Here is a 23,558-nt window from a genome sequence, read left to right as displayed (position 1 = left end):
AGCCTTTGAGAGTGAAAGGGCGGTTTGGTTGTTGACCTAATTGAACCTTTTAAATGGCCTGACTTTAGTGGGAAACATCTTAAGGGTTTTGTTTGTTTAACTAAACTTGTGACAGGACTGGAATGAAAAGTCGGGTCATACTCAAGCCTCGAGTCACATGATCGTCTGTATATTAGTCGTTTTATCTTTTGTATTTGTTTCTATTCATGCAAAGCTATGTACTATGAGTATTCAAAAAAAATGAAAAGAGCCAAAAGGCAAAATAAAATAAAATATAAAAATAAAAATAAAAAAAGATGCATTTGTAATTGCGTGCACTTGAAAGAGAGCTAGAGTTTATAGTTTGTATATGAGTCGAAATGTTTTAATCATGTGGCAATAGGTTTAAGTCAAGTTGGGGTGACTTGGCCCGGTAAAACCATAATGGAATTGGTGAAGTGGCAGCAGGGCCTTTATGTGTGGGTTCCACTTAGTCATACAAACTAATACAATTGTCACGCCTTATTTTCCTCGGTAAGTATTAGGGGCATGGGTTTAAGTGGACAGCAATACCGGCGTCGACCTGATCTAGCTTATTAGGTGAAAGTTGGAAGAAATATTTGGGTAACGGGTCACTTGTTCTAATACTTTAAAAGAAAAAAAATATATATTAATTATAATAATAAATAAATAAAACCAAGGGTTGGCGGTTGAACTCGGTTATGATCCTGTGTAGAACTCTTTTTCATGGACGAAAAAGTCTTAAGTGTGGGGATATTTGATGTGTTGTTAAACACACGTATTTTCCGCACGTTTTATCTACGTATTATATTATATTTATGTGTTGTTAAACACACGTATTTTCCGCACCTTTTATCTACGTATTATATTATATTTTATGTGTTTTAACCTGTTTTATATAGGTTTTACATATTAATTTTTATCTTGTAGATTATGGGTTACAAGGAAGAAAAACCGAGCTTCTTGAGTAGTTTACGGGCCTTTTACGTATACATTTTCAAGTAAAACTCAAAGCCCGACCCATATGCATCATGGACAAGCCCATTCTCTAAATAATATTACAACATAAAAAAAACCTATGTGAGTAGCAGCTGCCGATCGCAAGGGACATCAGGGAAAAAGAAAAGAAAAAGTTTTGTGTGCTAGGTCTTGGAGTGTGGTGGCGGCTAAGGAAGGAAGAAGAAGCAAGAATCAAGTGTCGTGAAGCCTTTTCATCAATTGTTGCAGCCAAGAACAGCCCCTATTCATCTACATATCCTTTCTTTCATAACATTGTTCATCAACTTTAATATGCTTATTCAATTGATTAGTAGTTTTGTAATTGCTTGAGATATTGACTTGTTATTGATATTTGTTGATCATTGAATGATTGTTAAGATTATTGGGATGAGTTTATTAATGATTTTATTGAGTGTTCATGGCTGTCCAAAAATGATTAGAGGCTAATCTTGTCGGTTCTACCTAGGAATGATGATAATTGTTAGTGTTTGATGAGTTTATTGGATTGTTTGATTGATAGATATTAATTGTTATTGTAAAGTTTGATTTAGACATGAAATAGGTTGTGTTTAAGGGCTGGAAATTTTGGTCATTCATTGCTTAAACCCCGTGTGTCGGTTAATTAGTTTTGTGTTGATTGATCGGTGCATTGGTTGATTCTAGACTTTGTGTTTAGGGTTTGTTTGTGGTTGGTAAAACCGTAGGGTTTTGTTGCGTGAATTTGAGGTTAAAGTACAATGGTTAGGCACCTTCTTAGAGACCGAGAGGTGATAAGAAGTTAAGGTCGTCTCATTGCCTTTGCATGCTAGAATTAGGATTGCGCGAGAGCGAGTTCGTTTCTTGTCAAGTTTAGGTGTTTTAAGCGACTAGTTGATCTATTTTGGTTTAAGTTGAATTGTTCCTCTTTCCTTGGTTGTGTAGTATTCATTGCCATTAGGGTCGAGTGTTGGTGAGACCGAGAGGTGAGTCAACATTAGAACATGATGTGTTGTAAAACACTCGTATTTTCCGCACGTTTTATCAACGTATTATATTATATTTTATATGTTTTAACTCGTTTTAGATAGGTTTTACATACATTTATTAATCTTGTAGGTTTTGGGTGAAAGAAAGAAGAAAACCGGGACTTTTCGAGCATTCTACGAGCCTTTTTACGCATACAAGTTCAAGAAAAAGCTCAAGGCCTGACCCGTATGCATCATGGAGGCCCAAGACCATATTATATTATAACATAAAAAAAATAAAAAAAACCCTATGCAAGCAGCAACAGTCCGATCGGACTTCAACAGGAAGAAAGAAAAGAAAAAAAGGTTTTGTGTGCTAGGGTTTGGAGTTTGTGGCGGCTAGGGAAGGAAGAACAAGCAAGAACCAAGCCTCGGGATCGATTATCATCAGATTTTACAGCAAGGAGTAGCCCGGAAACACCCAATATCCTTACATCTTTTTCATTGTTCATACACTTTTAGTTTCTTGCTTAATTGTTAATTTGTTTTGCAATTGCGTTAGAGATTGAAGTGTTTATGATTGTTATTGATTGTTGGACAATTGTTAAGATGATTGTTTTGAGTTTATTAATGGTTTTATTCAATGTTCATGGCTGTCCAATTATGATCATAGGCTAAACCTGTTAGTTCTACCTAGGAATGATGATTATTGTTAGTGTTTGATAGGTTTTATGGATTGTTTGATTGATAGACTTGAATTGTTATCGTAAAGTTTGATTTAGACATGAAATAGGTTGTGTTTAAGGGCTGGAAATTTTGTGCATTGTTTAATTCTTGACTTTGTGTTTAGGGTTTGTTTGCGGTAGGTACAACCGTAGGGTTTTGTTGCATGATTTATTGGATTAAGTACAGCGGTTAGACACCTTTTTTGAGACCGAGAGGTGATAAGAAGTTAGGATTGTCTCATTGCCTTTGCATGCTAGAATAAGGATTGCGCGAGAGCGAGTTCGTTTCTTGTCAGGTTTAGGAGTTTTGAGCGACTAGTTGATCAATTTTGGTTTAAGTTGAATTGTTCCTCTATCCTTGGTTGTGTAGTATTCATTGCCATTAGGGTCGAGTGTTGGTGAGACCGAGAGGTGATCTAGCATTAGAACACGTTAGCAATTGTTTACCGGTTTGGTTGTTTTAGGCGATTTTGAGTAGTTTAGGCTTGTTGAGTGAGACCGAGAGGTAATCCAGTGAGACCGAGCGATCCTTAGTCGTGTCATCTTTAGAGACCGGTGTCTATATATCATTCAATCCATTAACTTATTAGGCCTACAATTTGATTCAGACCTAGGTAGACGTTTTTCTCCATCCGAAGTCAACTCAGTTAGTTCCCCGTTAAGTTTTCTATTTTAGGTAACTTTTGTCAGTCAGTCTAGTTAGTTCAGTTAAGTAATTAAAAATCAAAAATCAATTAAATATTATTCTAAGGTAGGTCTTGTCTAGGGTTAGTGATCTTTAGCGTTCTTACGTGTCCACGTGTTCGATACTCGGACTTCCTAGGTCTATACTACTTGCGATCGGTACACTTGCCGGTTGTGTGTGGTTTTAGGATTTTCATTTTATATTTAAAGCTTAGTTGTGAGGGTCATTTTTATAGGGTTATTAGACACACATCAGAACACGTTAGCAATTGTTTCCCGGTTTAGTCGTTTTAGCCGATTTTGAGTAGTTTAGGCTTGTTGAGTGAGACCGAGAGGTAATCCAGTGAGCCCGAGCGATCCTTAGTCGTGTCATATTTAGGAACCGGTGTCTTGATATCATTCAATCCATTAGCTTTTTAGGCCTATACTTTGATTCAGACATAGGTAGACGTTTTTCTCCATCCGAAGTTAACATAGTTAGTTCCCGTTAAGTTTTCTATTTTAGGCAACTTTTGTCAGTCAGTCTAGTTAGTTTAGTTAAGTTAAAAAGAATTCAATAATCAATTAAATATTATTCTTAGGTAGGTCTTGTCTAGGGTTAGTGATCGTTAGCGTCTTACGTGTCCACGTGTTCGATACTCGGACTTCCTAGGTCTATACTACTTGTGATCGGTACACTTACCGGTTGTGTGTGGTTTTAGGATTTTCGTTTTATAATTAAAGCTTAGTTGTGAGGGTCATTCTTTTAGACATATCCGACGCTCATCAGCGAGATAAAAAGGTGATCCGGGCTTCACCAGCAAAACGTGGACCATCTACCTAGATTAGGTTACATGAAACTTAACATATGTCCATACGGAAACCAAAGAAAAGAAAGGCGATTAAGGTTTCATCCCCAAAACAGAGGATCCCTCCACCTTAACCACCTTTTAGAATTGTCTTAAGGATCATCGATTCTGAGGATTACCACTACCATTGTCCATACAAAACACCAACAAAAACCATAAAGACTTAATAGAAAAATGGGCTTCGGCCTTGTCTTCATACCCTTCATCGCCCATTGCGCCAGCTACTCCTTAGCCACATCACCACCACCTTCACCAGCCTCCTTGACCTCTAACGCATCATCCTTAACCCCGCTCGTCCCAGCATCCTCGATTCTCTTCTCAGTCCCTACATCCTCGCTCTCTTCACCAAAGCCAGCCAATGCCTTCTCCCACATAGCCACATTCCAAGTGGACCTATTGAAGTTAGGATCCTCAGCCTCTGCAGCCATCTTGATCCTGGTTGTGAGCACCGCTTTACTAGCCCACACCTTGACCTGCTCGGTGACCTCAATCACTTGCTCATGAGCTTGGATGTCAGCAAGAGCCAGCTTATCCTCTAGGGTGCCCTTCTCAGTTTGAAGTTCCATGATCAGCTTATCCTTTAAGGATATCCCGGCGCGATATTTGGCTAGCTCCCTCTTAGTGTTGGTCACATTTTCATCATACAGATGCTTGAAGTTGGCCACAACCTGCGGAAAGAAAGCGAATCAATAAGATAATCAAACCATCTGTACGTGAGAACAAAGGATCCTTACCTTCGAGAGCTGATCGAACACATCCTGGGCACTGTGGACTTCCACGTCAGGGTCCCTTTTTCTCTTCATGTTGGCCTTGGAACGAGTAGTCATGGTCTTCGGAGGTGCCAGGCTGGAACTTTTCATCGGCTTTTTCTCGGAAGAACGAGATGAGATGAGGTTGTCGACATCTTCCAGTTGGAATTGACCTAGCAAATTCCTGGAAGGCTTTGATGATGATTTCTGTGCACCTGTGCGAAAAAAGATAAGTTCTTTATGACCTATTGCCTTTTCTATTTTTACTATATTTATAATTAAAGAACAAACTCTAACTTACTGGACATGGATTCTGAAGAACTTGCAGTTTCCTCGTACGAATCGCTTATCTCTTCAATAACAGTCTTGAAAGTCCTATCAAAAGGATCCAGAGACAGGGACACCTTCGCCTTTTTAACACCGTCTGGATCAGCAGCAAGATTTGAGAAGTTGGATACTGCACAAGAAACAACAAGCCTATGGTCAGTCAATCAATAAAACAAGTATCACCTATCCTCTGGATCCACTATCCTACCCTTCAGGATCCAGCGAGACGGTAGTGAACTCCCTTTTGGGATACTGTCTCTTAAAATGAAAAAGAACTGGTTCTTCCAACTTTGGTCGTTGTGAGTGGTCTTGTTGATCGGTAGAGGCTAAAAGGGTTAACTTTTGAAGAGAAATCTGCCAGAACCATGAGTTACGAGGCTATACAAGTAAGAAAGGGCTGGAAGATTGAAATCAAGATCTTGCTCTATAATCAGTCTCTCAAGGGTATGCAAAGTCCTCCACATTATCGGCATGGCTTGGATATAGCTGAGACCGGTGAAGGAAAAGAAGGTAGTTGTAAGGTCGGGAAACGGATACGAAAAGCCGAGAAGGAATGGGAGTGCCGAAAAACAAACCCAATCAGAAGAAACACAATCGCTCCTTACTCTGGAGTCATACGCTCTAAACACTGTTCCTTCAGGGAAACATTTGGAGATTCTCTGGATTTCTTCGTTGGTGAATTTGCAGATCTCGAAAATTGGATCTTTAAGAAGATGTTGCGTCTGGAGTTCAGGGACAATATCCTTAGGGCTCGAGCTAAAGGAAGCTTTCTGATTTCTTCTAGGCATTGTGATAGAAGGATGAGAAAGATAAAGGAGATTATAGAAAAAGAAAGAAGGATGATATGTGTATAGGTATAACACGAATTAAAAAGAAAAAAAAATTCGGTTTTTTTTAATGAAACCGGAATGAAATATAAGAATTTTGGTTTTTTTTACTTTTTTAAAATTTTCGGTTTTGTTTGTTTTATAATTTTTTTAATATTTTTTTAGAGGGTTTTTTTAGTGGTCCAAAATAGTTCTCAAAGTTTTCAATTTACTAATAGTTCTCTTAGGATCCTTACCATATATATATATATATATGGATTTTAATTTTATTTATTGCAAGAAAGTTAATAATTAATATACTTGAGGTTTGATGATAAAATGGTTTCACAAATAAATGATATGTCATAATCCGTTTTAAAAGCTATCTGGGTTTGGTGATACCCATTACCCGTTTATTTTCTTTATTATAAAATTGTTTCTTAATTATAAATAATATCTTTTTTAAAATAAAATAGGATATTAACTTTTAGTATATCCCTATTTTATAGTATTTTAATATCAAATATTTGATGAGATTAATTTTTAATATAATGAGATGTTATAACCCGTTTAAGAGCTATCTGAGTTTGGTGAGACCTTTACCTGTGAATTTGGGTCAAATGTGTGAGAAACCTTCATTGTCAAATAAAGCAATCTGATGCCTTGAGAGAATGGTTGTTTTACATTTTTCTTTTTTTTAATATTTATTTTTTGGATTTTAATTTACTTTATTGTAAGAAAATTAATAATATACTTAGGGTTTGATGATGAAAGGGTTTCATAAATACATGATATGTTATAACTCGTTTAAAAGTTATCTGGATTTGGTGACCCATGACCCGCTTATGTTTTTTACTATAAAATTGTTTATTAATTATAAATAATATCCTTTTGTTTTTAAATTGGATATTAAATTTTAGTATATCCCTATTTTATAGGATTTTCATATCAAATAATTGATAAGATTAATTTTTTAATTTAATGAGATGTTATAACCCGTTTAAGGGTTATCTAGTTTTGGTAAGACTCATACCCATGAATTTGGGTTAAATCAATGAGAGACCTCCATTTAAAAATCAAGCAATCTGGTAGCTTCCATAAAAGGGGGGAGCGACCACATCGCGACACGTAGGATTTTAGGGGTTTCATTTATATATATTATAGATATAATATAATAATAACATAATTATATTATATTATATTATATTATATTATATTATATTATATTATATTATATTATATCTGAATCTCTAGCGTACATCAGGTACCTAATAATAATAATATTTTAATACTAATAATTATATGTTTAGAATAATATTATTTTAATAATAATAGTATTTTAATAAATACAATAATAATATTTTATTTTATTAACAATAATATTTTAATAATAATATTAATATTTTAATAGTAATAATATAATAAAAATTTAACAATAACGGTAACAGTACGGGAAACCTATTTTAAGTTTAGGAGGCCCGGCGAACTAGGGTTACCGTAAAACAGTTCAGGCTCATATAGGTGTTGTCTATATAGTAGGCATGGTGTAGTATAACGGTCGATGCCCAGAAAAATTTCAAATCGTTATCATAACGGAACCCAAATTACAATTAAATATCGTTTACTTTTTCAAAAGTCCCTATAAAGTATAAACCGTCTCTCTTGATACCACTTAACAAAACTAAACCAGTCACTAAATTCATGTCGTAACATGTACAACTATGTCCTAACATGTACTAAATAAAGATAAAACGAACCCTGGTTTAAGTTCGACTGACCGTTAGCACCGTACCCCGACTCCTCCTCGTCCAACTTCGGAAATAAATGGTTGTTGTTGGTTGAATGAAGAGGGTGAGGGTGAGGTAAACAAAAAAGAAAAGAGAAAGGATGGAGAGGGAGGGGAGGTAGTCAGGCTCTAATAATATACAAAATCCAATACGCCGCGTATAGGGCTATACGCGGCGTATTAGGGTACGATATGACAACCCTATGACAACCGAGCCAGGCTAGGACGTCAAATCGTACCCTAATACGCCACGTATAGCCCTATATGCAGCGTATTGTTGGGGTGTGAGGGTGTCCTAGCAGGACCCATTTCTAATCAACTTTAACCATCCGGTCAAATACAATTGGCGAAGAAGAATTGACCAATCTCCATTTTTTATTTATTTATGTGGAATTTAGTTATGAAACTAGTATCTTGTTTTTGTGTTGGGACTTGTAATATGTGTTTAATGATAAACGGTGGTGAAGGGACCACAATGGGACAAGGTACTAAAAAAAACAAAAATTAGCATTTTATATGAAATTAACATATTTTTTGATATTTCATAAAAAGTTTTCTTTTTTTTTATTTAGCTCAAATTTGTAAATATATTTCTTAATAATTTTTTGTTTCCTTTTCGTTTGCACTGAAATCGACCAAGTCTAGTGTTACAAATTACAATATACTATTAGTTATCGTAGCTAAAAATGTTTTTAAAGATTGTTTTTAACACTAAATATAATTAATAGTAGGTTTTATTCCTCATATTACGGGGGTTGTTTTACATTTTTTGTTTTTTAATATTTATTTTTTGGGTTTTAAGTTTCTTTATTTTAAGAAAGTTAACAATATACTTAGGTCATGTTTGGGATTCTTTATTTGCACCTCCTTTTGACTTATATAAGTTGTTTTTGATAAGTTACTCCCTCCAAACTTATCAAAACCTCCTTTTTCCTTATTTAAAACCTTAAAAAAGTCACATTACCCAACACCTTTTTAACTTATAAAAGTTAATAAGTTACTAGAAGGAAAAAAATAAGGAATCCCAAACAACCCATTAGGGTTTGGTGATGAAAGAGTTTCACAAATAAATAACATGTTATAACCCATTTAAAAGCTATCTGGATTTGGTGACCCAAGACCCGCTTATTTTTTTATTATAAAATTGTTTCTTAATTATAAATATCTTTTTTTTTAAATCAAATATTAATTTTTAGTATATCCCTATTTTATAGGATTTTCACAACAAATATTTGGTAAGATTAATTTTTAATTTAATAAGATGTTATAACCCGTTTAAGAGCTATTTGGGTTTGGTGAGACCCATACCCGTGAATTCGGGTCAAATGCATGAAAAGCCTCAATTTATAAATAAAATAAAACAATTTGGGAGCCTGAGAGAATTTAGAGAGCAACTAGAGAGTTTTTAAAAACTTATGTTTATATATTATAGAAGATAATAGATAGATAGATAGATAGATATAATAACTAAATAACCAGTTATATAATAAAATAATTATTTTATTCTATTTGATAGACGTCACATTTGATATACTTTTATTTAAATATCTTTTATTTTGAAGATAAAGGTTAAAATAGAAAGCATATATAAAAAAAATCAAAAGTGTGATGCAAAAAAAAAATTATATATATTAATTCTCTCTCATCATTTTAAGACATTTTTTATTTTTAGTATGAATATCATAGTGCTATATAAGAATAAAAAAAAATTAATGGGTTTTCATACATTATGTTACTGGCTGGGTATGTTTTCAATTGAGTTTTCTATGCATTTGCGTTATAGGTTTAAGTCATTTTGTTTCTGTTATTATGTCTTTCTTTCTACCTATCATTGTGTATTATGTTCGTTATCTTGATTGACATGTCGCATTCACTTAATTTGAGAAAAAAAAGAGTATCACGTTCATTGTGTATTACGTTAAGATCATTGTGTGATATGTATTTACTATTGTGTTTTACGTTTTAGGATATTATGTAATATGTATTAATCACCATTGTGTTTTATGTGTCATGGTATTGCGTAATATGTATTAGATAAAATTGTTGTTATTTTATCATTATAATTGCATATTAGGATTATACAATGGTATTATTAGTATAAAAAAACAATAAGAGCATAAAGACACAATAATAAAATAGAAAAACAACAATAACAAAAGAGACAATAGAATGATGAACAAAAGATATATTAACATAAGTTTTGTTTGAAATTTTATACTTTATAATTAAATTTCATAATAATTTTTTGAGTAAGAAATTGAATCCCTTCCGATGTCTATCCGCTTCCCATGCCTCCTAAAATGATCATCGGAGACCGAAGACCAGGGGCGGATCTACGAGTTACTTATGGGGTGTCTGAGTTACCCCTCAACTTTCACGTCGAAGTGTAAAAATAGTGCAAAATTATTTTTTTCTTCTTTATTTTATGTATTATGATACCCCTAAACAAATATTAGGATACCCCTGAGAATATATAAATAGAGAAAGTGAGGAAGGTTTGATCGGATTCGATTTTTTTCTAGTGATATATAGTTGGAAAAGGAAGTAGAATATAACATAAATGAGTTTTGTTTTGTAGTTACCAGGTCTAGGGTCTTTAAAATCCACAGTTAAAAAGTAAAAATCAAAAAAACATTCAAGTTTTCCTTTCATCCTTGGATGTCTTTTCATTGTGAGTTTTTATTAAATTAAATATGTAAGATATTTAATATTCATTGCAGGAAACAACGAAAGTTCATCTACGATTTGGATTTCTAAATATTATTTATTTATATATTTGTTAGTATAGTTTATTTACTAATTTAGTTAATTGTATTTCATATAACATTTTATATTATTGTTTTATTTATGTGTTTAATATATTCTTAATTCACAGGTGTCTAACAAATATAAATAAATATATATTATGCTAGTCAAATTTTGTTGTTTTAGCCACAATAATACACATTTTTATTGTTTTCTTTTATAATTAAAGTGTTTTCCATCCTCGAAATAAGTTGTTACGACATGATTATATTTGTCTATGTTTCGATATATATTTTATTAAAAATAATCAGTTCTATGTTTCGACATAAGTTTTATTCAAAATGAGCGGGCCAGATATGTTGTTACAAACTACTAGAGTCGTTAGGCATTAAATCCTTTAAACTAAAAAAAATTTGGGGCCCAATTTTTCACTTGTATAGGGCGGGCCTCTGCTGGCTCGTGAATTCTCATAGACGACTCTGTATCAATGTATAGTAAATAAAATTTGGGTTACCCCTTAAGTTTTATCCCAGATCTACCACCATGAAGACCATAGTCTTCTGTTAATAGGTTCTGTCAAGGCCTCTACCGACACATCAATATTTTTCTGATTAGTTAATTTTCTTCATCATTTTTAGATTTTTGGAATGTCTTATTTTTATTTGGTCTTTGCGCGCATCATGTTGGATGAGATGCCACATAAAGCACCACAATTTATAACCTAACGAGTCGTTGCCACATAAATTTTGTTTAATGCTAGGTTGTTGCTGACAAGCAAATTAAATGGTGAAACGGATTTTGCATTTAAAGATTTAAGCCCTACGAGAAGTATGGATTTTTTATACATTGATTTAAATCTGAGGAATTTAAATAATTATCATAGGAGTGTTTGATAACTCCTCTTGTTCAAATATTTAATTGAGAAACTTGTTGGATAGTAAGAATGCCTTTATCGATTTTGCCAGAGTTATTTATGTGAAAGTTGAATTAACAGAATATAAGTTTATTTTTTTATCATTTTAAAATAACTGAAAAGGTTTTATTTGTGTTTTCTTTAATTTGGACAAAGCAATATTTTCATATATATATTTTTGTATTTATAATTTAAAGCAGTGTTTTTTTTAAAGTCTTCCAAGTCCACTCATAAAACGAAAATGGTTTTCTAAAAGAAAAATTCAAAGACCACATATACCTCATCACCCTAATTTCCACACATATATCATCTCAACACCCTTTACATTCATCATCACCACAATGAAGACTCTCACACTTCTTCCTTTATGTATTTCCTCATCTTGCCTATGGTTTCTCTTGATTTCGTCACTTTGTAGCATCTGTTTTTGTAATCAAAACTCAGATCCTGTTCTATGCATTCCCACGGAACGGTTGGCTCTTATTTATCTCAAGAATAATCTCACAAACCATGCATACCGTCTATCTTCGTGGGTAGGAGAAGACTGTTGCACTTGGTCCGGTGTCGTATGTGACAATTTCACTGGTCACGTACACGAGATTCACCTTCGTGGACCTGACTTAATTAATGGACTATATGACACCATAGATGAAATTGAAGAAACAAGAAAACAAAGGTTAGGAGGAACCATAAGTCCATCAGTGATCAAACTGTTACAGCTCAGACACCTCGACTTGAGCTGCAACGATTTTGGCAACGGCTCGATTCCAGCATTCACTGGTTCTTTCCAAAATCTTATACATCTTAACCTCTCATGCTCGCACTTCAGTGGGGAAGTTCCTCACCAACTTGGAAATTTATCAACATTGCGTGTCCTAGACCTTCATGATTGTCCTAATTACATTAATGGCTATATTTTTCCACCGCCAAATTTAGAGGGTCTTCATTCTAAAAGCTTAGCATGGCTAAAGAATCTTAAAGGGCTGCTATACCTGGATATGGGTCGCACTGACCTCACATACGCTTCAGATTGGTTTCCAGTAGTCAACAACCTCACTTCTTTGGAAGAGCTTCATTTTTCTCTATGTGGGTTAAATTTGTTACCTAGTAATCCAACCGCAGGTAGTTTTACGTCCCTTATTGCCCTAGATCTTTCGTATAACTGCTTTGACAGTATGCTGTTGCCTGGGTGGATTTTCAGCCTACATAATTTAGCATTTTTAGATCTGAGATTTTGCGGTTTTAGTGGTGTAATTCCCGGAACTCATGGTGGTTTCCATAACATGCCTTCTTTAAGGACTCTTATTCTGTCAGGTAATACTTTTGTGGATTCTTGGTTCTTCCTGAATAGACTGTCTAGTCTAAGTAATCTTCGTCGGCTTGATCTTAGGAGATGCTATATTTCTTCACCGATTCTGGGAAACTTACAGAACTTGTCTTTCATTGAATATGTTGACTTATCTGAAAATTGGATTGTTGAGGAGATACCTAAAACATTAAGTAATCTTTGCAACATCACTACCCTTATTTTGAGTTATAACAAATTTTCGGGTAATGTGTCGGAGCTTCTTGAAAGGTTTTGTGAATGCGAGTCACCTAAGTTGGAAGTATTAGATTTCTATCATAATTATCTGATTGGCCAACTACCTGAAAGACTTGGAAAATTGAGCAATCTGGTCATTATTAATTTTAGGCAGAATAATTTAACAGGGACCATTCCGGAAAGTATTGGACGGCTCAGTAAACTATCTTATCTAAATCTTGATTTCAATTCGTTAACGGGTATTGTGACCGAAAGCCACTTTGCCAATCTAATGGCCTTGAAAACTTTGTCAGTTCTGGATAACAAGTTGGTGTTTAAGCTAAATGTTAGCAACTGGATTCCACCTTTCAAACTTAAGGAGCTGTCAACACGTTCTTGCAGTTTTGGCCCTCAATTTCCTTCATGGATTCAGACGCAAACAGAGCTAGAAGTATTAGACTTAACCAACACAAACATATCAGACACCATCCCCAATTGGTTTTGGACAACATTCCCTAATGTAGATTTTTTGGACATATCCAACAACAACATTCAAGGGAAGTTGGGAGATGTTATTTCTTTCGCACCTTACATATATCTAAATCTAAGTAACAACCGTTTACACGGTACGCTACCTGATAGTTTTAATACACTAGAATTACTGGATCTTTCTTACAATAACCTTTCAGGATCTCTAGAACAGTTCTTGTGTTCAGGCATTGAAAAACCGAGACAATTAAAAATTCTTATTCTAGCAAACAATAACATGTCTGGCGTTATCTCAGATTGTTGGATGAACTTTCCTTATCTAACCATTCTTAACTTGGAGAAAAATCAATTTTCTGGTATAATCCCATCATCTCTAGGAAATAATTCTTCCTTACGCTCACTGGATATAGATGATAACAGGCTATCTGGTAACTTACCTGCATGGTTACTGAATTCCACCAGCCTTGTAGTCATCGAGCTTGTAGAAAATGAACTGATGGGAAAAATACCATCATCAATAGGGAGAAATAATACAAGTCTGAGAGTTCTAAGTCTCCATTCTAACAAACTTGAAGGTAAAATCCCAGATGAAATATGTCATCTCAGTTCACTTCAGATCCTAGATCTTGCTCATAATGATCTTTCTGGGAACCTACCGACATGCTTTATAAATTTCTCTATAATGTCTGGAAGTGAGCCCACAAGTCTGATCGAAGTGTACGGCAATATTATATTACCTACAGCATCGTTGGTGACAAAGGGAAATACTCATCTATATAGCTCCATACTTTCTCTGGTCACTTTATTAGACCTTTCTGATAACAGGTTTTCGGGCTCAATTCCTGATGAACTTGTGGGACTTCTGTGCTTACGGTTTTTGAATCTGTCACACAATGATTTAACAGGAACAATTCCCAACTTGTTCAATAAAACTGGAAAGCTTGAATCATTAGATCTGTCAGTGAACCATCTTAACGGAAATATTCCTTTGAGCCTGTCACAGTTAACCTCTTTGAGTTGGTTGAACGTATCTTACAACAATCTTGTAGGAAGAATCCCAACAGGCCCTCAGCTTCAAACATTCAACGAGTCATGTTTCACAGGAAACACACTTTGTGGGGATCCTCTTCCAGCGTGTTTACAAAACAATGGTGACACTGAAGTGACTACCGACAGACATGATGAAGCTAATGGCAAGGATTGGATCCTGGTGATAGTTACAGTTGTTGGATTGGTTGTTGGTTTCTGGATCATCCTTGCTCCGTTGTTTATAAGCAGACAATGGAGAATTGCATATTATCGTTCTCTTGAAGAAATATGGTTGAATCTTCAAGATTTCATCTTTCTCCTATTCCTCCGTAAGTCTTCACCTAATTTTACATTTCTGTTATATATATTTTTGGAAAATAATTGAAATATATAGAACCGAAACTAAACTACACCCAATCTATTTTAATTTTTAACGATACCCATTGAAATATATTTCTTTATGTTTTGTTTAAAAAGATACTGTTACCCTTACATACATCATTAACCATTTCTAGTCCAATAGTCAACCACGTATTTAATCAGTTTTTATTTTATTTTATTAGTTTAATTAGTCTTTTTTATTTACTTTTAAAATTTTTACGCTTAGTTTATCACTGTATATTTATTTCAAGATTTGCAAGATTCTTTGTATTTTTTTCGTTTTCTAAAGAGTATATGTACTTCAACCGGAAATAATAATCTAAAATCAAGTTGCAGGTATCTGACAAATCGATAATTGTCAAAACATTGGTGGCCGGGATTTTTTTTTTTTTTTTGAGTTGGCCACTTTTTAAGTACATATACCTATAACTAGGCTAGTGCCCGCGCGATGCGGCGGTATTTGAAAGCATGTCTTGGTAATCACATAACAATTATGGGTTTTTCATGGTTTGGTTTAAAATCTTGAAACCGTAGTCATATGTTGGTTTCACAGTTGGTTTTTATCATTTACTTTCAGTCGATTAGTCGATTCCAAAATTTTCAAAATATAGTGAATGGTTTATTTGCAGTTTATAACGGAAGCTGTCTATATGAAACCACACCATACTGTAAATGTTTTATGCATTTTAATCTTTTTGATTGTTTAGTATTAGATATGTTTTCTTACACACACACACACATGTATAGGGTGAAAATCCTAAGAGAATGTTTTGAAATTGGGATTTTTGAGAACCATTTTGTGTCACAAAAAACTCCTTAAAATTATAAAATGAAAAAAAAGAAAATTTTAAAAAAGTAAAAAAAAAACTAAAAATTTTTATTTTTCATCCAGGTTTCATTAAAAAAAACCCTAACTATACACATAAGTATTTTTTTATTTAATCTCGATTCGCATAATGTACCCATATGTACGTTATCATTTATATTAAACTAAATTTATTGTTAAACCTTAAACTGTGAAACCAAACCAGAACCAAACCGTTAGTAATGGTTTAGTTTCAATTTTCAATTGTTCAGTTTTAATTTTCGATAATAAAAAATTCGTTACTAACGGTTGAGCTCATACGTTTAACTTAAAAATATCAAAAATAGCATTGAACTCCCTTAGGTAGCGTATCAATTTAAAAAAAACTGAAAAAACTATAATAATATCATACTCAAAATAAAGAGCATAAAAATCTCGTTTTTATTGTGCAATTTTGTACAAAAAGACTAACGTATGAAAAAGTTACAGTCTTTTAAAAGTTGTAGGGAATGGTTGGTTTGAAATTGAAATAAAAAATATAGTATTGTTAAATATGAGGGGGTAAACTTATAAGTTGTTAGAATTGTGTTTAAAAGACAAGTTTGCCCCTTTTTACACATGTACATTATGCATTAAAATGTGTAAAACTCTTAAAATCAAGTATCTTAATTTGCCCTTGTCTCATGCATTATATATAGTATATGTATAGATATATTAGATTTAGTTAAAATAAAACTTAAGCAAAGTTTTTTTTTAATACAAGTAAACTTGACTATTACTTCTTTAAATTAACCAAATTCCAATATATTTGTTTGTAATATGTATTCTTGTTGCGTCTACCATTAAAGTTTACAATTTATGTGGCAAACATTTTCAATATTCATATTATGATCCTCTTAAGTATCATATTTTGTTGGTGTTTAGTTATAATTGATGGTGCAATTTGATTATAATTACCTTAAACTAAATTTATTGTTGAAGCTTAAACTGTGAAACCAAACCAGAACCAAACCGTTAGTAATGGTTTAGTTTCTGTTGGGTCAGATTTTTGATAAGGAAGTGTAAGGCCCCGAACCCGGTGACCCTACTTTAGTGTCGGATTTACTCATAAACACAGTTCTTCAGATCAGAGTTTATTAAAACTTTTCGCGGAATATAAATAAATCCTTTCTATGGGCTCGTGCGTGGCAGCTGGTATAGATGAAGAAAGGCGGACCGCTTGAACGGGACCTATTCTCTTAATAGGCGGCAAAGCGGAATAGAAAAGCACGGACGAGCCACATGCAGGGAAACTTGCACGTGTGGTTCTAGCTCATTAAATTCCTGAGCGAGTCTGTACTATGTAAGTAAAATATATCTTCTTATATAAGAAGCCCAGTTACACATATACAGAATTGCCTCGACAAAAGGTCCATTTAGATATAATAATTGCATTGTAGCGGGTATAGTTTAGTGGTAAAAGTGTGATTCGTTCTATTAACCCCCATAATAGTTAAGGGGTCTTTCGGTTTGATTCATATTCCGACATTTGTTACAAAACATTAAATCTTTTCTTTGATACCATAACACAAAACTTTATATTTAAAACTCTTTACTTCTTTCTTCAGATGCCAGCCGTTCAATCCATGCCGTGTGTCATCCTCATGCTAACTCTATAATCAGCTCACCTGCGTGCATACTAAAAGTCAGCTACGCTGAGTGAGTTCTAGTTAATCGAACGCCATACAATACATACACATACACACATATCCGTAGATACATATCCATACTTCACTAGTTACCCTTCTGTTCTACATACATACTTGCTACCATACATACATACATATCTACAATCACTAACCTCAGTCTACCGAGAGTACGTTCATAGTCCGCTGTCTATACCCGTACTCAAGGTCGTGAACACGTACAAGGTTCACAGTCCTTACCTATGTTCACCATTTATGGTACGTACAAGGTTCGCAGTCCTTCCCTATACCATAATACATCCACAACACGTACAAGGTTCGCAGTCCTTCCCTATGTTGCAACCTAACTCATAGCACGTACGAGGTTCGCAGTCCTCCCCTATGCTACAAAACCAGCACGTATAAGGTTCACCGTCCTTTCCTATGCTGACATACATCCACAACACGTACAAGGTTCGCAGTCCTTCCCTATGTTGCAACCTAGCTCATAGCACGTACGAGGTTCGCAGTCCTCCCCTATGCTACAAAACCAGCACGTATAAGGTTCACAGTCCTTTCCTATGCTGACACCTATCTACATTTACATCTATCATCTACATCACGTATAAGGCTCGCAGTCCTTAACTACGCCATCACCTGCCGAGTCTATGTCCGACAGAAGCTAGAGGGATTTGCCATCCTAACTTACCATGTCGAACATAGAACTCACATGCCATTCGTGTACCTATATACACATACTTCACAAATACGATAGTTACATTAGAACATAAGAACACTCCAGGCGTTCTTTACATCATTCATTTAACCATACCCCTTGTCGATACGTGCAATATCCGAAGATCGTTCACGCCCCGACAAGTGTTCATTTGAAATATTCATACATCTTCGATATATAATATTCGTACCTTTATTTTTAACCTGACAATACGCGCAATATCCGAAGATCGTTCGCGTACCGACAAGCAATCATTCATATCTATCACACATATCACATATGACATACACTTATCACTTAGGATAAATGTATTAACAACACATCGAGTATGCACACAGCCCCGAAAACATAACAAGGAATGGGGCTAGAAACTCACCTGAACACGGTTACGTTCACCGTTAATCGTAATCCCTTTCTTCAGCTGTGCACGGCTGACTGTATAACAAGTACACGTATCAAACAACTATCACTACTCATATCATCTTTCCAGTCTTAACTACTACCCACAACGAACGGGGGTCCGGGGGCAGCGCCCCTGGCAGGGGGGTCTAGGGGCGGCAGCCCCTAGCAGGGTCCAAGGGGCAGAGCCCCTGGCTGGGGTCGAGCTGCCAGGTCAGCTTGGAAAAATTTTATTTCCATTAACTGTCTTAACACATTTTTCATTAGGTTTTTAATTTATTTTCCTAATCGAACTTGGCTTTAGGCGAAGTTAAACCTTAGGCGAACTTAGCTTTAGGCGAAGTTAAACCTTAGGCGAACTTAGCTTTAGGCGAAGTTACCAGCTAGGCGAACTTAGCTTTACAGCGAAGTTACCAGCTAGGCGAACTTAGCATTACAGCGAAGTTGCCATCAGGCGAACTTGGCTTTAGGCGAAGTTGTCATCAGGCGAACTTAGCTTGCAGGGGAAGTTCATCAGGCGAACTTAGCTTGCAGGCGAAGTTCATCAGGCGAACTTAGCTTGCAGGCGAAGTTGTCGTCTGCAGCTACTGTTCGTTCTTAAATCCCTTAATCACCTTCGTTTCTTAACCAAATAACTCGATTTAGGTACCCACGGAATCGTCTGACCAGCGCCTACAAACCCCAACCATCAAATCGACCTAACATCGATGTTTAAAGGGTGAGATTTAGACATAAAGGTACGGGTTCTTTTTATCAATCAATTAACCCATCAAATCATAACCATTTTCAGTAAGATTAGCTTTGTTGGATTCGTTTTTACCACACAAACTCAGATCTGTCATTTCTCACATCAAACCGAACCTATACGAACGATTTCTAACTATAAACGTACCTTGAACGAGTCGAATTACGAACACGGTTAAGCCTTGATGTTGTTTTGGTCCGTCACGACGTTCCAGCACCGACAAGCTCGGGTTTTCGCCTTCGGATCTTGGTTCGGGTCGTGTGTGTTTTGGGTGTGTGTATGGAATATGTGAGAAATGGTGGTTAAGGGTATTTATGTTAGAGATCATGGGCTTAAGCCCATGGACTCTCCTTCCTTCTTTCATAACCCAAGTCCATAACCCATATCCATTACCCAACACTAGCCCGACCCATACCCACTCCTACTCTATTTATTAAGTAATATAATTAATATCACTTTGAAATTTCGGGATGTTACAGGAAGATTGGAATCTTCTCAACCTCCTCAGAAAATGGCTAAGTATGGACTTCGAGCAAGCTTAGGCGATCGAGCATGGTTTTACTACTTCGAGCAAGGTCTTCAGAACCTTAAATGGTTAATTTTTCTAAGTGTTAAGGCTTCGAGCAAGCTACACTTCAACGAGCAAGAGTATTCTTCTATCGAGCATGGATTGCCAATCGAGCAAACAGCTTGATCATACATGTTTTAACCAAGTGTTACGAGCACAGGATGATCAAGCACATGGGGACAAGCATGTATGCAAAAAGAAGATGTTAAGTGATCAAAGCAAGGACTTCGAGCATAGTTCAGTTTCTGAGCAAGATTTACATCCGAGCATGCTAAAGATTGCTGAATAAGTATAACTGAGGACATTAAGAAGAATGAGCTTGCTCGATGGACTAGTTCGAGCAAAGCATGGACAAGTCAAGAAGAACGAAGCTTCCTGGAGGAGAATATATTCTCCGAAAGAGAATATATTCTAAGTAAAATATGCTCGAAGACACTCATCGAGCATACCTAAAATAGTGAGTATGCTCGAGCAAGATAGTTACCTTTCTCGAGGACTCAACACTTATATTATTTTTAGTTTCATTATGTAATGATTAGGAACTTCTAGAAGGAATGTCAGGGTCTATAAATAGGGTCCTAGGTTTCCATTAATGACACGGTTTTTGACACGGCGCTCTGTACGGAAAATATTCTAAAGGAATATTCTTTTGTTTCCTTGTATAGACGCCGCCACCTGCGCCGTCACACGAAACCCTAGACATTCGTTACACTGTTTCATTAATGAGTTATTAAATACAGTAAATCTTTGTCTTGAAATCGTTCTTACTGATCATTCATTTACCTTTCGTGTTTGTTATTCTTTCACTCCTTCGTTCCCACTTGTTGGATATCCTGATTCCGTCGGGAAATTCAATAGGCCTTTGGGTTAGCAGAGTCGGTGTGGTCTTGTCAACCTTTCGAGGTTTTACCCGATTAACGGTCCTGACAGTTTCAATTTTCAATTGTTCAGTTTTAATTTTTGATAACAAAAAATTTGTTACTAACGGTTGAGCTCATGTGTTTAACTTAAAAATACCAAAACTGGCATTGAACACCCTAGGTAACGTATCAATTTTTTTTTTAAACTGAAAAAACTATAATAATATCTTACTCAAATTAAAAAGTATAAAAATCTCGTTTTTATGGTGCAATTTTTGTACAAAAATACTAACGTATGAAAAAGTTATTGTCTTTTAAAAGTCGTAGGGGGTGGTTGGTTTGAAATTGAAATAAAAAATATAATATGGTTAAATATGAGGGGGTAAACTTGTAAGTTATTTTGAATTGTATTTAAAAGACAAGTTTACCCACTTTTATACATGTATATTATGCATTAAAATTTGTTAAACTCTTAAAAACAAGTGTCGTAGGTGGTGTTTGTTTTTTACAAAAGATCTTCCTGGCCTCTTTGTCTGCAGCGCGCAAACCATGCGCGGACATTGCCCTCTGTAGACTGTTTGTTTTTTCGAAAACGTTTCATTAAAAAACGTCTGTTCGCTCTCTTCTTCGTGCAGACTTGGACCATTGTATTCCAGCCTCTTCTAAACTTATTATTTCTATCATATATCAATTAAGTTCTTAAGTTTTTGTTAATTGAATTCTTGTTAATTGATTTGTTCAATTGAGTTGTTAATTGATTAGTTTTTTTTTGTTCAATTATAATTTTGCATAATTGTTCAAGTATTATTAGTTTTTAGTTGAAAAAAGTTTGTATAAAGTTAAGGATTATAAAAAGTCTATAGAAAGTTTTTGTTGAAAAAGGTTTGTAGAAAGTTTAGGTTTATGTCATCGGCTTGTGAGTTGTTTTAAGCTCGAGTTTTGGCTCTTTTCATTCATTATGTATGAACTATCTATTTTCGAAAACAATTGAAGAAACTTTTGGAGGAAAAAACATTCACGTGGAAAATTGTTAATGCAAGTTTTAAAATTTGCTAGTTCAGAGGTATAAAATTTGGATTTATATGTTTTTAATTGTTGCTGGATAATTTGTGTTTTTGATTAGAGCTTATATTGAAAGTTTTAGCAGTCTGCAGACGTTAAAAAACAAACAGTCTTCTTCTTGCAGAGTGCAGAGGTTTGGTCCACCTCTTCTGCTACAGATGTCTGCAGATGTGGTCCGCAGACTGCAGACATTTTACCTCTGAAAAAACAAACAACACCTTAATTTGTTCTTATCTCATACATTATATATAGTATAGATATAGATAACCATGAAGTACCAACATATACGTTCATGTACAAACACATATCTGACTATACACAAGCGTTGCATCCAGGTTTCAGTTGCGCTTTAAACTGATTATGTTCGCATATATGTTCGTGTACGCGAGTTAGTAATAAATTTATTCAAATTTATGGTACGATTCATGTTTGAATTTAATTTAGTAAAAACATAGTTTACAATATTTTTATACAAATAACTGTATTTATAATTTGTTTATACAACTATTGGTTATGTGTTTGGGTCTTTCTAAAAGGAGTTTCGAAACGAGGTAAGAAGTGCCTCATAGAGCAAGATGAATGAGATGTTTGCATAAAGTGATGAGTTTAAAATAATAATGATTTTTGAAATTGGGTAAGAATTTGTTTTAAATTGGTGGGAGATCGAACAAACCTTGAATTTTGTATAAAAATGAGTCGATATACATGATAAACTCTACTAGTACTTAAATTAAACGGTATCTACGAGCACGCACAATAATGTGCTTGCACACAACGTGTGGACATGAGTGTTCAACCAAAACTCTTGTCTTACATGTACACATTGGCGAAGCTTTATTGGGGCCGGGGGAGCCCCCCCCCCCCCCCCCCCGGTTTTTCGCGTGGAATGTAAAGTTACCTGTTTTCGTCCGAAATTTTTTATGCGTAGTGTAAATTTAGGCGTTTTCGGCCAAATATTTGAGTCCAGCCCCCCATCGTTTGTAAATTTTTGTATACATTTTGAGTCCGGCCCCCCTGGTGTCTGAGATCAAGCTTCGCCATTGCATGTACAGCTGGGTTTTACTCAAAGATATAGTCATTCTCATAAAATTCCTTGGCAATCACATAATCTTTCTCTAGGATGTGTGGCAAAAGACATGTAAATTTACACATTTCTTCCTAAACAATATCTGAAAATGTGTAGATTTATATCAAGTTGTTTACACACAAATGTGTAGAATAGGTTACATTTATGAATATAGAGAAGTATTAAGAAAAAAATTTGACTAGCAATTCTGCAAAAATTAAAATTTGCAACAATTGATACATTGGCTGATCACACAGGTCTGACAAAGAGGTCCATATAAGAGGGACCCTCCTGCGGGAACTACTCTTGGAAATAAAGTTCGGTGATCAAGTTTGATTGAAAGTGTAAAACTAAGTACTCTGGATATATGCTATCGGTATGTTTGTAATGCTATGTGCTTAATTATTTTAACTTTTTCACGGTTGTAATTTTAAACACATTATTTGGGTTGATTAGTTTATTTTAGTCAAACTGAACAAGACGTTTTTTATTAAGCAAGTAGTCATGTTTACTCAAAAGATGCCATGTTTAAATGAATACATTTACCAACCCAAAACCTAACGGTTTATTTCGTAAGCTATTACCCATACATGACTATCATGAAACAAAAAGTTTTTGTAAGATTGAGGGCATGGCCTCGCATTTGAGGAGATACTACTGTAAAAGTACCTTTGTCTTCCACTATTGTTAACTTTGACTGTCGGAA

General features: G+C 34.8%; 1 protein-coding gene across 1 annotated transcript; it reads left to right on the top strand.

Annotated features, from left to right (window-relative positions):
• The first annotated feature begins 11,867 nt into the window (after nt 1–11,867).
• Nucleotides 11,868–23,239, top strand: LOC143614992 (receptor-like protein EIX2). Its single transcript, XM_077088267.1, has 2 exons — nt 11,868–14,895; nt 23,110–23,239. Exons 1-2 carry the CDS (start codon nt 11,868–11,870, stop codon nt 23,130–23,132), a joined length of 3,051 nt encoding a protein of 1,016 aa, XP_076944382.1. The 3' UTR covers nt 23,133–23,239.
• Nucleotides 23,240–23,558: the final 319 nt, after the last annotated feature.

The sequence above is a fragment of the Bidens hawaiensis genome, unplaced genomic scaffold (assembly GCF_021521415.1).
Source record: "Bidens hawaiensis isolate Kalapana, Puna unplaced genomic scaffold, B.hawaiensis_p1.1 tig00002306_1, whole genome shotgun sequence".
Taxonomy (NCBI): domain Eukaryota; kingdom Viridiplantae; phylum Streptophyta; class Magnoliopsida; order Asterales; family Asteraceae; genus Bidens; species Bidens hawaiensis.
The sequence above is the reverse complement of the archived record's forward strand: the minus strand, read 5'-3'. Positions and strand labels throughout refer to the sequence as shown.

Bases quoted from the DNA above. Each gene is read 5' to 3' on its own strand.
- LOC143614992 (XM_077088267.1), top strand. From the start codon at position 11,868: ATGAAGACTCTCACACTTCTTCCTTTATGTATTTCCTCATCTTGCCTA. The intron at 14,896-23,109 runs GTAAGTCTTCAC...CTGATCACACAG, and splicing joins CATCTTTCTCCTATTCCTCC to GTCTGACAAAGAGGTCCATA.